The sequence below is a fragment of the Fusarium odoratissimum genome (assembly GCF_000260195.1).
Source record: "Fusarium odoratissimum NRRL 54006 unplaced genomic scaffold supercont1.85, whole genome shotgun sequence".
In the NCBI taxonomy this organism is placed as follows: Eukaryota; Fungi; Ascomycota; class Sordariomycetes; order Hypocreales; family Nectriaceae; genus Fusarium; species Fusarium odoratissimum.
In genome coordinates this window covers 1-14,159 of record NW_022158749.1, presented here as the reverse complement: position 1 = coordinate 14,159, position 14,159 = coordinate 1, and the positions used below count along the sequence as shown (strand labels likewise).

At 43.1% G+C, this 14,159-nt stretch overlaps 2 protein-coding genes across 2 annotated transcripts; both read left to right on the top strand.

Annotated features, from left to right (window-relative positions):
- Positions 1 to 10,226: 10,226 nt before the first annotated feature.
- FOIG_16482 (uncharacterized protein) lies at positions 10,227 to 10,358 on the top strand (the record flags this gene model as incomplete). Its single annotated transcript, XM_031217943.1, has 1 exon — positions 10,227 to 10,358. The coding sequence occupies one exon, from the start codon at positions 10,227 to 10,229 to the stop codon at positions 10,356 to 10,358; it is 132 nt and encodes a 43-aa protein (XP_031052331.1).
- A 1,607-nt stretch (positions 10,359 to 11,965) lies between these two features.
- FOIG_16481 (uncharacterized protein) lies at positions 11,966 to 13,129 on the top strand (the record flags this gene model as incomplete). Its single annotated transcript, XM_031217942.1, has 3 exons — positions 11,966 to 12,167; positions 12,383 to 12,660; positions 12,917 to 13,129. The coding sequence occupies 3 exons, from the start codon at positions 11,966 to 11,968 to the stop codon at positions 13,127 to 13,129; spliced, it is 693 nt and encodes a 230-aa protein (XP_031052330.1).
- Between the last annotated feature and the right edge of the window lie 1,030 nt (positions 13,130 to 14,159).

Genomic DNA, 14,159 nt, shown 5'->3' with positions numbered 1-14,159 from the left:
GCTTCCTCGGCGCGTTGCTGTTCTCTCTCGGCGCGTTGCCGCTCCTCCTGTCGTTCTCTCTCTGCTTCCTCGGCGCGCTGTACCGCCTCTTAAAGGAGCTTTTCCAGCTCCCCCACGCTCCTCTGGTGGGCCATAAGGTATCGCTGTCGGTGTTTGTTCTATAGGAAATAAAATGAATTTGTATTGAATGTAAACAGGACCAGTAGCTGTGATAAAAAGTGTTGATATCACGCGAACCCACGTTGCTAGGGCGACCTCTGCTTTTATTGGTCTGAGGAAGCGATTGCGTGCACGGGCCAGCTATGATCCAAAATGACGTGGCGTTTTATCATAGCAGCCGCCAAACTTCTGCTGCTCGGTCCTTCTTTCGACCCGCCCGCCATTGCTGCTGCGCTTTGCCGTCATCGCGTTTCTGTTGTCATTATGAAATGGTCTGCACGCTCGTCGGATAAGCAGGAAATGCCGTGAAGGCAGTCCCTGTAATATTACAAACTTTGTCTTACCGGGGAGCCAAAGTAGACTTACACGCGCACGCGTAAGCTTAGGGGTTGGGGCAAGTGGGATCAGCGTCCGTGTTTTATTCTCTGTAGTAGCTGGAGAAAAAAGTGACAAGGGTGTAATCGTATTTCGCAAGCAACGTTTTGGCGGGGGTTTGGTCTGGAATTGGGATTGACCATGAGAAATGATGAAGAAAGCGGGATGCAAGGCGCAAATAGAGATTAGAATGTTTTTAGTAATTTTCATTGGGTCAAAAAACAAAAATCCTTCTAGGCGATAAACTCTAAGAACACCGGTTAGACAGACTGCAAAGAGAATATAGGAATACCATAGGAGACTGGAGTTTAGATTTTCCGTCGGAGATAGAACGGGCGTTGGGGTATGAGGCAATTTACAAGGGGCAACCGACGAACAGGGGGAGGCGACGATCTAGAATAGAAGAGTAAGGTTCGGATCGGCCACAGCCGTAACAGACCTTCCATTTGCGCACATAGACCATCGTTGAGTGCGGCGATTAAATGTAGCTTGTTCACAGTACTCCGGAGGAAGGGTGAGGTGAGGATCCGTCAGACCGTACCGGCAGGGTCTCTGGGTCGGGGAGGCGAAGGGTATGGATATGTTGAGACAGTATGGCTAAGGTGGTCCGATCTGCTGGTGGCTAGGATATGGATACTATATAAGGAGCTGTGCTCCTCTCAGACATATATAACTTAGAACTAACAATAACAACAATCAACCCTTTTACTTTAACAGGTTATAAGCCCGGAGGGCACTACCTTTTCTCTAACCGCAAAGCTAAGTATTTTCTATCTTCTTTTCTAATTTTCCTAGATAGTATAAAAAGTCGAAAGGCTTCCTTCTACTGCGCATATATATTTAGCTTACCTGGAGCTATTTTTCCTTTATTGGATATTTTATAGAGTTTAGAAATCAACTAATAGGATATGTCTAGAAACCTTTCTAGAAGGACCCTTTGACCCTCCATCTAAGACACCGAATTTAAATCATTAATCTCAAATAATTAAGAGACTTTAGATTATAATCTGGCTAACAAACTTGCCCAACTAGATCAGTCCCTTTGTCTAAGATTGTTAAAGCTCCTCGGTCGGGTAACCTGCGCCCTCATAGACCAAGACCGCCTGAAACGTGGTTTATAACATGGTCGACCTCAGATCATTATCTCTTCTCCTAACAGCGGGAATAATACAAATAACTAAGACTGCTATATGTTTTACCTTTCGGATAATCTCTACCCGGCTTGGATAACCCCTATCTATGCAGCATTATCATGTTGCCTAACGAAGGAAAGACTCCCCCCCAAGCCTCAACTAAAGAATTGTCGATAACTATCTATCCCTCTGTACCTTAATTGTTAGCCTCCCCGAGAATCCATTATGTCCCTCTCCAAGGAATCTCTTAACCTCGTGGGCAGCTCTGGCACTATTCTAAAGCTAGAGCAAACCAGCTACTGGCTAACCTGGAAGAGAGAAATGCTTGACCTTCTGGATATATATAGATATAGAGATCTTCTGACTAGGAATACATGCTTAACTACTAACAGAGGGGAATGATCTCGTAACTCAGATTAAGGCCTGGAGGAGCCGCCAGGATCAAATATATAGCGCTATTTGAAGTTAACTCGGCTATAACGCCTAAGTATTTACCATGGGGATCCCGATAGCACAGGGTATAATTAGTTACCTTAAAACCCGGTATCACCCTATTAGAAGCGCCATCTTCTAAGAGCTCGACCAAAGATATCAAGAACTCACCCTTGACTCTTGCGATTCGGTTATGGAATACGCAAATAAGCTTCATTAAGTAAGGGCTGAACTCTTGGAGATGGATGAAATCTGCCAGATAGGGGAACCACACTTTGTTAACAAGTTCCTCTGCAGACTTAGCCTAGACTATAAAGTCTTCCTCACTGTATTTAATCAGAATTATAATATTCTTCCTATCCGAGATCTAAACAATTATAATATTATTCTTAAAGAGGCCATTATATTTAAAACGGCCATCTTTGCCGCATCTCAGGAAGAGGACAAACAAAGAGGAGCCACTACAAGGATTATACATAGAGCCATGGTGGCCCAGGGCACCCCATGCTATAGATACTGTAGAAGAAAAGGGCATAATAAGTCAACTTGCTAGAAGCTTTACCCCGAACTCAGAAGAGAGCATAGCAAAGCTGGTTATAAGAGATAATAACGGAAAATATAAAGTCAAGAGAAGGATAGGGAGAAGACGATTAATAAACTGGAATCTGCTACGTATATAACTCCTGCATACCTTTAACCTAATCAAGCTTGACTAGCTCTCTGGCAAAATGACTTCCAAGGTCACCTTGGATTAATTGGCTCATCATTCAGACCGTCTGGTCTCCAGGCATCCCTCTAAACTCGGGCCCTTGAATGGATCTACGTCTTAGATAGTGGCGCCTCCTTGCATATTTTCTGCCGATATAAGAACTTTATAGTCCTTTAAAAGTACTATGGATTACCTATTAACGGCATTGCAGACGCAAAAGTCATACCAGGAGGATATAGAACATACTGCCTCCGCGTATAAGGGCCTAAGGGGTCATATAACGTTACCCTTAATAGCGCTCTATATATTCCAGAAGGATATGCTAACCTCTTATCCGTATTAGCACTAGAGAAGAAGGGTGCAGAGGTTGTCTTCTGAAATAGAAAGGCAGAGGTCACAAATAAGGGAAAAGTCGTCCTTACTGCGATAAGAATCTCAGGTGTCTATATGGTCGATAAAGCTGAGGAAGATTATTTTTAAACCGCTTTGGCCTCCTTTTCGGTGAGAGATCCTTGACTATACCTTTGGCATGAGCGACTTGTATATTTGGGAGAGAGGAATATTAAGAGACTGATGAAGATGTCTACTGGAATTCGACCAGATGATTCTACCTTAAACCCATGTGGAGCCTGTATATAAGGCAAACTCAGGGAATGTCCCTATGTCTAACTAATTAAGAAAGGCACTTACCCTCTGGAGTGTATTTATGCAGATATTACCAGACCATTCCTAGATATAGGAGTAGATAGAAGTAGGTACTGGGTTTGCCTTATTAATAACTTTACTTAAATGTCCTAGGTGTACCTAGTTAAAGAATGGTTAGAGTTTAAAGAGTATTTCTATTATCTGTTGCTATAGTTCGAGAGACCGGAAAGATAATATTACTTCCTGCACCTTAACCAAGGGGGAAAGAACCAAAGCTATAGCCTGACCTAACTATGCCGGGACAGAGGAATTAAACTCTCCTATACAGGAACTAAATAGCATGAATAAAATAGATTAGCTAAAGTCCTTAATTAAATTATCCTAGAAAAACTTATATTAACACTGCTTAAATCCAGACTTGCTTTAAAATAGTAGCCATACTTCCTTAAGGCAGTAAACCGCATCTGAAATCTCTGTCCTATGGCAAGCATTTCCACTATCTTATACCAAGCCTGGTATAGAGATATTCCTAACCTTAGCTATCTGCGAGTTCTTGGCTTACGAGGATAGGCTCTGCTTCTATCCTCTAAATAAAAGAAGATACAGTCAAAGAGTATTCCCTGCCAGCTTCTCAGCTATTAAGGCAGTATAAACTATATACTCCTTAACAAAAGGGGACAAGTCTTTATATCTAACAATATTGTCTTCTCTGAGACTATTAAAAATATCAAACCAACACTCAATAATCTTACGCATCAAATGTGTGATTAGAGACTATCACAGAGACGATAAGTAGTTAGCGAAGAGGACAGCGATGCGGAAAATCCCATTGTTCTAGAGCTATCGCCCCTCCCGATAGCATCGAGAGAGGCAAACAGAAGCAGGGAAACCGGTCATGGAGAGACAACGCCAGATAAGCCCCCAGTGGGAGATACAGGATAGGATCTAGACTAAGAGTCAACCAGATCAAGCATTCATATTGCCATAGATAAGCGCGAAATATCATTAGAAGAAACAGAGGAGCATGCAGAGTCTCAGCTACCCGAAAGATTAACCAGGGGATAGCTGCTATCGAGATACATACTGGCTAGCATAAAGTTCGCCTTCCTAGCAACGGTTGCAGAACAACTATATCTAGTCGCTTACGACATCAATTAGTCTGAGCTAAGAACCTTTAAGGAAGCCACGCAGGGTATACATAGAAAACTCTGGTAGGGAGGATTAAAGGATAAATATGGATCTCTGGTTAAGAATGATATCTAGACCTTAGTTATGCTTCCCCTAGGATGAAAGGCCTTTTAAGGCAAATAGGTATTTAAGCTTAAAAGAGGAGAAAATAGGCAAGTTCTATGGTACAAAGCGCGATTTATTATAAGAGGTTTTAAGCAAAGGGAAGGAATTAACTTTAATGAAACCTTTGCCTCTGTTATTAAGCCGATAAGCTATAAGATGATATTCGCCATTGCGGCAGCGCTTAATTTAGAACTGGAACAGATGGATGTTAAGATGGCCTTCCTCTATGGCCTTGTAAATAAGGAGATATATGTCTAGCAACCCGAAGGATTCGATGATAGAAGTAGGAGAGTCTGCAAGCTCCTGAGAGCCTTGTATAGACTGAAGCAAGCACCAAGGGTGTGGTATGAGACTCTCTTAACCTTCCTCGAGATGCTCGGGTTCAAGGCTTTACTTTCAGATACAGGAGTCTTTATAAAAGGTTATATATTCATTATAGTCTATATGGATAATCTACTTATTGCCAGGCCCTCCAAGGACGAGATTATAGCAGTTAAGTAAGCTCTATATAATAAGTTCAAGATAACCAACCTAGGTCTATGTAAATACTACCTAGGCATATCTCTAAGAAGAGACAGAGCAAACTAATCGATTTTCTTATCGCAGATGACCTACCTCGAGAAAGTACTTAGAGACTTTGGAATAGACCAGTGCGCTCCTAATACCACACCAGTTTTAACTAGCAAGTTCGGAGAACCAGGCCCTAACTATAAGGCAGCAGATAAACTCAAAGAGTGGTATGCCAAGGCGATTAGGTCCCTGATATATCTTATACTAAGGACAAGACCTAATATTGCTTTTGCTGTCTCCTTATATAGTTAACACCTAGCAAACCCAACCAACAAGCATCAGACAGCTATTAAGTATATCTTTCAATACCTCAAGGGATCACAAAATCTAAAACTAGTATACTAAGGTAAACTATAACCTCTCCTCGGCTACACCAACTTAGATTAGGCAGGAGATCTAGAGACTCAAAGATTAATATCTAAATATATATTTAACCTTAGTATAGGCGCTATCAGTTAGAGCTCGAAGAGACAAAGAACTATGGCCCTATCTTTATGCAAAGCAGAATACATAGGGCAAACCACAGCTGCAAAAGAAGCAGTCTGGCTGCGAGGTCTGCTCCAAGAGCTATTAAAAGAATACAAGGAGGTTCTAGAACTAAAGATAACTATAATCTTCAGGGATAACCAAGAAGCAATCGCAATATCTAAGAATCCGCAGTTCTATATAAGAACCAAGCATATTAATATTTAGTATTATTACTGCAGAGAGAAAGTTAATAATAGAACTATTAAGTTCTAGTATATTTTAATAGGCAAATAAGTGGCTAATGGCCTAACAAAGGCCTTACCAAAGGATTATTTCCTTCTATTTAGAAATGCACTAGGTCTTAAAGAATGATAACTATAAGAAGGTGCAGAGATAAACCAAAACAGGAGACCTGCCATAGATAGACAGGAGACCCACAGATCCAAGATTACATAGAAACATAAAGAAGGCGTAAAGGTAAGGTAGAGTAGGAGAGCTTCTAAGCAAGTAGAAGGAAAGCCATAATCTTAAGGTTATGCCAAGCATAAGGAATATGCAAAGATAGACTGAAGTAGGAGACCTATTATAGACAGGAGACCGGCGATTTTAAGAAAGATTTCAAGACCTGCAGAGATGGATATAGGCAGGGGACCTTCTGCAGATAGAAGACCTGTAATCATAAGATCGCAAGACCTGCAGAGATAGGCATAGGCAGGAGATCTTCTATATATAGAAGAAGACTAACAAGTTCAGGATTGCATCAGACTAAGAGGAAAGGTGCAAAAATAAACTTAGAGGGAGATCTTCTGCGGACAGAAGAAGACCTATAGTCCCAAGAAAGCTTATAAGACCTGCAGAGATAGGCTTCAGTGGGAGATCTTCTATATATAGAAGAAGACCAACAAGTTCAGGATTGCATCGGACTGAGAGGAAAGGTGTAAAAATAAACTTAGAGGGAGATCTTCTGCAGATAGAAGAAGACCTACTGCTCTAAGATTACATGAGACTATTAAGAGATCCTAAGCGCCCTTATCGAGATAGCTCTTTCCCTGCAGTTTTCACCTACGAAGGTGTTTTTGGGGTTTTAATGAGGCTCGATAGGCATGCATATCGAGTCCAACAGCAGCTCGAGTGGGAGTGTTGAGACAGTATGGCTAAGGTGGTCTGATCTGCTGGTGGCTAGGATGTGGATACTATGTAAGGAGCTGTGCTCCTCTCAGACATAAGTCGCCCACCCTAGTTATGGCCCACCCCTGGCTTTGGTCCGCCCCATAAACGCGCTCCGCTGCATGCGTCAGATCAGCGCTGCCACCTACGATAAATTGTTAAAAATCGAATTTTTCTCCAATTGACTTACTTTCTTTTGTATTTCCCTCTCCGTGTTCGAAATGCCTGAATATACTGAGCAGGACCTACAAAACGCCATCGTGGACGTCAGGAATGGGGTTGCCGTCAGGACCGCTGCCACACGCCATGGAGTACCAAGAGGGACACTTCGTGCCCGCCTTAATGGTGCCCAACCTCAATGTACGGCACACGACGACCAACAGCGGCTCACGGCCAATCAGGAAGAACACCTTAAGCAATGGATTTTGCGGCAGGAGGCCCTCGGTTACGCGCTAACACATGCACAAGTTCGAGCAATCGCTAGCAGCGTGCTTAAACAACAAGGTGACCACAAACCCCTAGGGAGGAAGTGGTCCAGTCACTTCGTGGAGCGCCATTTGGCCATCAAGACAAAGTTAGGCCGTCGAACTGACTGGAAACGTATAAATGCGGCCACTCCGGATAATATCAGGCACCTGTTCAACCTATATGAGACTGTGAGCTGGATCCCTCCCCGGCGGAGGTATAACGCCGACGAGGGCGGCATTATGGAGGGCCAAGGCATTAACGGGCTTATTATCGGCTCCTCGCAGGAGAACTCTAACGCGATACCAGTCAAAACGATAAATGCCCGGACTTAGATGTCTATTATGGAGTGTATCTCGGCGCTCGGGGTCGCTTTAAACCCTCTGGTCATCTTCAAGGCCAAAAGTATCCAAGAACAATGGTTCAAGAAGGATTTCCTAGCTAAGCATCCTGGCTAACATATTACCTTTTCGGAAAACAGGTGGATAAGCAATAATATTACTATCGAGTGGTTAGGGAAGGTGTTTTTACCCCAAACGCAACCTGATAATCCAGCCGATGGTCGCCTACTTATCGTCGACGGTCACGGCAGTCATACCTCAGACGAATTTATGACTATGTGTTACCTAAACAACATTCACTTACTCTTTTTCCCTGCTTATACTTCCCATGTCCTCCAGCCCTTAGATCTCGGCTGCTTTTCCAGTTTAAAAACGGCCTATCGTAGGCTGGTTGGCGAGCATACGGCTCTGACAGATACGACAAAGGTTAGAAAGGCAAACTTTCTTGAATTTTATGCGAAAGCTTAAGAAATTGGTCTTCGAAAGGAAAACCTTCAATCTGGGTGGAAGGCGACAGGCTTATACCCTAAAAACGTAGCCAAACCTCTAAATTCTCGATGGGTGGTGGTGGCTAAACAGCCAGCTATACCACAACGTGCCACCTCGGATATTTCAACACCAAAACGCGGCGGCGACGTCGTAAAGCTATTTGCCGAGAAGAGCGGCTCTCCCACTTCACGACTATCTATTCGAAAAGCCGCTGCGGCGTTGGATAAGGTTGCGATGGAGGTTATACTAAGGGACCGTGAGATCGAAGGCTTGCGGGTGGAACTCGCCCAGGCAAAACCGGCTAAACGTCGTAAAATCGTCTAAGATCCGAACGAGCGTTTTGCAAGCCTTGCGCAGATACTTGCGCAAGCTAATCGAGAGCCTCAACAACGTGTTCGGAAGGCAAGAAATGAGGTACAAGAGGTCATTATCGTGGAGGGGGAGAGTAGCTCTGAGTCGGAAGAGGAGCCGGCACTGGCTCGACGGTCGGCACGCAATCGGCGACCAACAAAACCCTATATGGAGCGGGATTCAAGTGCAGACGAAGAAAGCGACTAAAGGGCGCCAAATGTGATTTTTTGTTGTATTTTTACCATTTAATTTGACTTTGTTGCGACCTAGTTACGTCGACGTACCAGTTGTGCGATGTAGGCTAAATAGAGCGGGCCAAAGCCAGGGGTGGGCCAAAACTAGGGTGGGCGACTTATGTAACTTAGAACTAACAATAACAACAATCAACCCTTTTACTTCAACAGGGCCCCAGTCAGCCTGAAAACTCAAAAGAAACGCGGTGAGAGATTTACCTACCTTTCTTCCCCTGTAAACCCTCTGTAACCTCACTATAGTCCTTTTCCTCCCCTTCGGCAGATTTCTCTTCCGCTTCTGACGATCTTACAGATCCTCTAGCGATGGCCCCAAATACCGATATCGCGACGCGTGCCTTCGTTGTGTCCCTCAAGGCGCCCTGCAGCGGCAAAACCACTAACGAATTTGCCGAGATAACCGGGCTTTCTGTGCGTCAAGTTAACCGTATTTATGCTCGTGCGATAGAAAGAGGGGTTGACCCTAATCACGGACTGGTTGTTATTCTAGATTCATATCTAGAAGATGCCCCTTGATCCGGGCGGCCTTCTATAGACTTGCATATTATAATATGCTAAAGTGATATTATACTGTGCTAAAGTGCTAAAGTGATATAACGTTATTATATTTATAATAAGAGCATCCTGCTGTTAGATATTACGTGTATTTGGTTTATTAATGTGAATTAATGTATTTATGTTATGTTCTGTTGAAATCTACCCCTTAGAGGTTTTACTATTTCGGTTGTAATCTTAAAATATCCCTGCTTGCACGTGAGACCTCAGCATCTGTTCAACACCTGCACGTACTAACTCATTCATATAGTGTCAGTGAAGGACAACGTTAGTTCATGCACGTTCACTTTATCTTTTAACTTTCCTAATAAAAGTCTTTTGTGTTCTATACCTATTTTCAAGGGGGTTAGTATAGTGGGATGCATTAAGTTTGAATACCGGTTGTGTATCTTCTTTTGCCGCTAGCCTCTTCGAGCCAGCTTTCACTTGCATATTAGTTTTTGCAAGGCTAATAAGAATAGAGTGATTGGCTAGATTGAGTTTCTTCCTCAGATTAGAAGCAGGCTAAACTCCAAATAGGCTAGATAGGGGGTATTAGTACTTTAAAAGATATTTAAACTTATTGCATCCTACTATATAACTAATAAATAGTTAGTAAAGTTTCTGTTATCCTTGTTTCTGTAAAACATTTGCCGATGAGTACCCTAATAATAGAAATATAGGGGTTATATTTAAGATATGATTACATAGACGTGCTGTAAGCCTCTCTGTTTTTATATAACTTTATTTTATTGCTATTTGCATTTTCTAGCACTCTGATTTTATCCTTTTATAGTTTTAACATCTATATTGGAAAATGAAGATATCTTACGCCAGTGTTATTATGGCGGCCGTGTCGCCGGTGGCTGCCGCTGTGGAATGTAAACAGACTAAGAAGCCTGGCTTGGTAAGCTTCGAGGGCATAGGTGGTTCTGCTTTCGATGGAAAATATAACAAAAACAACAACGACTTCTAGTATTCACGTCCTAAATGTTACGATTCGTGCCCGTAACAGCGCTGTAAGGCTTCTATAAGGTAGCTGTAGCACACCCATGATTGCTTACATAGCGATTATGGCCCGATCTTTTGCCCTGTGGTTTAACGGCTTGTGCAACCGTTACACTAAAAACCTTACTACTAAGGATGGGGTTCTAAGGATCGCGAATATCTCGGACCACCTCTGTATCGTTTATGTGGCTAGTGAATAATTAGTCGAAATGTGTTTTTGGATCAAGCAAGGAGACGAATGTATAATAAGACTACTATTTAGAAAGGTCACAAGTTATGCCATATATAGAGGCTGAATAGAGCACCCTCCTAAGAGAGCTTAGGTATAGTGGATAATTGTTAGCTCTGGATTTACGGGGCTAATTACTAATACCACTAGCCTATTGTTAGGACCTAATAAGTTATAAACCAGTAAGTACAACCAAGCCTACGGGAATGCCACGGCAACTTTCAGCTAACTACATATGTATGCAGTAAGGAACGGAATAACGGGACTAAGGAAGTAAAGATAGGTAATTGCCTACGCCAAGGAACTAAGCAATTACCAGGCTATCACCAAACATTCACATAAAATAGCTAATAAATTACTTATTGTTCTCTTAATAGCCGCATTGCCTAGCTGTACTATCTGGCAAACAGAAGTTAGTATTCTTCTGGATATAGAACCCTAGAACAATAAAATATAAATGGAATTAATAGAGCGGCATGATGGTTTTGATACAGAGGCATGACCTTATAGCGGCATGACTTTCATAGGATTTGATTTGCTAAATTTTTAATTGTTAGTAGATAATGGATTCTGCCCTGCACTAAAAGTATTAACGTGCATGATAAGCTTATGTCCTAGACAAGCATGTGTCCTAAAAAATCTTAATATTTAAAATAGAAATCACTATAATAATACAGAAAATCGCTATACTCTTCCCTAGATATCGCAATAACTATCTGACATGTTCTAACGTTATGCCCGGTCTTGCTGCATCCTCCATAACGCCTTTCCTTCGTTTATATTGACCTTCCTTGACCACCACTTCTCGATGATTTGCCCTCTACCTGCCCATCAGCATTCATCTGATTAATCGCTTGCCTTCCTTTATCTACTGTTGTTACCCCTCTTTTCTGTAGTTGGGTTCTTTTTGCCCTCTGCCGCCGGCTTAGTATCTCATTTACCTGCTGAAGGTCGCGGTTCTTAGCTCTTAATAGGGCATTCTTATGCATTATTACCTTTGTTCCCTTAGAAAGAGACTTCAGTGCTCCTAGAATGGACTTAGGAAAGCTGCTTTGATGACGTCTAGTTCTTCCTTCGAGGTACTCAGACTGTGACCCGGCCTCAAGCACCGTCTTTGGCGTCTTTGAAACCCATGGGGTAGAGGGGCCGGTCCCCTCCTTAACCGGCGTTGGAGTTCGTAGCTGCACATCAAGCTTTGAGAGTACACTTTCCGGGTTAAGTGGAATAATCCCGGCTCCTCTGAATGCTGCCTGGATATTTCTTTCTGTCATGCTGGCCTGAAATGCGGCGTAAAAAGCCGGAAAGAACTCGGTCTTGGAAACGTGGGTTATAGCGCATCAGATTAGATGCTCTACTTCTCGGCCATATGCCTTTTTAAGCACTCCAAAGTACCTGACGTCAAGTGGCTGGAGTATGTGAGACGAATGAGCCGGTATATAGAGCGTGATGATCTTGTTATCCTTGCAGTATCTCTTAAAATCGGCGGAATGGTGGCTTTCGTGACCATCAAGGATCAGCAGACGATAGCGACGATTAGATCGCTTGGCTGTATACCGGTCAAAGTGTTTTAGCCACTCGAGGCCTATCTCGTTATTGGTCCAGCTATTTTGGCTTGTCGCAATGGCCTAATCGCCTGGATGACAGTAATCCATTCCTGGCCCCCAGGCTGCACTGATTTTGGTCGTCTACGCCTTTCTGTACCTGTAATAACCATTCCGCTTGCAATGACGCCCATTATAAAGCCAGTCTCGTTAAAGTTGTAGATATCATCTACCAGTACTATGCCGATATTTGGGTCTTCGTGTTTACTGGATATGCCTATAAATACCGCAAGGCACGCAAGGCCAGCATCAGCGATGCCACCAAGCGAGAATACGCAGCAGCTACCGGCGCAGACTTGGATGCTCTGTTAGGGGATTGCGCTTATAAGGAACAATACAGACCAGCATTGACGGCATTCTTCAAGGAACAGATGCGCCAACAACCTCAACTGCCCGAGAAGCACTTCCTGAATGTGTTGTCCGATGCCGCAGATATGGATGTACTGGTAATCACTGGGACGAGAGATGAGGCGCCGACTGTAACCTTGTTATATTTAGTTCTGAATAGCAGATTGCTTGATATTCGTATCACAGCTAGTGAAAAGACGTAATAAGTTCGCCGGAAGTGCCAAGTCAATGATAATAATTAACATAACCATAATTGCAAGAATAACAATCATGGCAGCAATGGTAGTAATTGTAAGTTAAATTCGATAATATTGGATTACCGCCACAGTCTCGTCTTTGACAATGAAGCAACGAGGGACGACGTGGTCAGAAGGTTTTGCGAATAAGTGCCTGCTTCCCCTCTTCCACAAGGACCTGGAGCGACTGGCTAGTATGGTGGTCCCTGTGCCTGACTTCCCACGCCCAGGCATCGAGTTCCAACATATGCTCAACATCGCCCAACGGCAGGGCGGGTTGGCTTTGTGCACTTCTCTGCTACGAACTCGGTTCAAAGGTGACTAGGTTAAAGTCGGTGCGGTGGCCTGTTGCGAAGCGGGAGGCTTCGTGTATGCATCGGCGTTGGCCTAGCAAGTCGACGTCCCCTTGGCGCTAATCCGCAGAAAGCTTCCCCTACCCACCGTTTCTGTCAAGAAGCCTTCATCACATATCTCGTGCTCAGAACCTAATAATATAGGAAGGAAGAGAATTAAGAGGAGTCAAGATCTTATTCCTAGGGGCATATCGGTGGTGGTAATAGGCGACGTACTTGCCATAGGAAAGACGCTTTGTGCAGTGCTTTAACTGTTAGCTGAAGCAGGCATTAGTCATAAGAATATCAGCATCATGGTTGTAGCTGAATTTCCGATTCACTGCGGCCGGGAACTATTGTATTATCGTGGCTTTAGTGCTATTAGTATTCAATGCCTTTTAGTTTTTAATGGGGTCTAGCTGGCGAAAGAAACTCGGGATCTCGAGAGTGCAGAGCTTCTTCTGTTATTGGATGTTATTACTAACGGTAATTGATATAGTAGTAACTAGTAGTAGTAAGAGGTGAGAGATTAAACCTGAGTGATTTAAATTCTATCTATTAACTGCCTCTGTAACTGGCATAAAATCTTTTTAATTACCTTCTCTACCAGCTTGCCTATATTATAAATATTAAATCCCTTCCTAAACTTGATATTGTCTTAAAGGATATCTTTCTGCTTACTATCTTATAGATAATATTAGTCGCTATTTATAAAATAAAGATAGATATGCCCACCAGGATTACCTAAAAACAGCGAACAGCTTGAATTCTTTAGAGTCCTAACCTAATATTACTTATTCTTTAGCTGCAGTTGATGCCCGCGCTGTTTGTCTGCCCCGTGCTCTAAGCGAGTAGGTGGTGCCTCTATCACAAAAGCTTAGCTTCTTCTTCTCAAATTGGGTACTTCGGCGCTCACTACGTCGGCGGCGAGCTACCTTCCCAGAGGGTTTACTAGTGGATCTAGGCATATGTTCGAAAAACGTATTGTGAGAGCCAAATTCAAGCAGCTGCCACGAAAGTGGT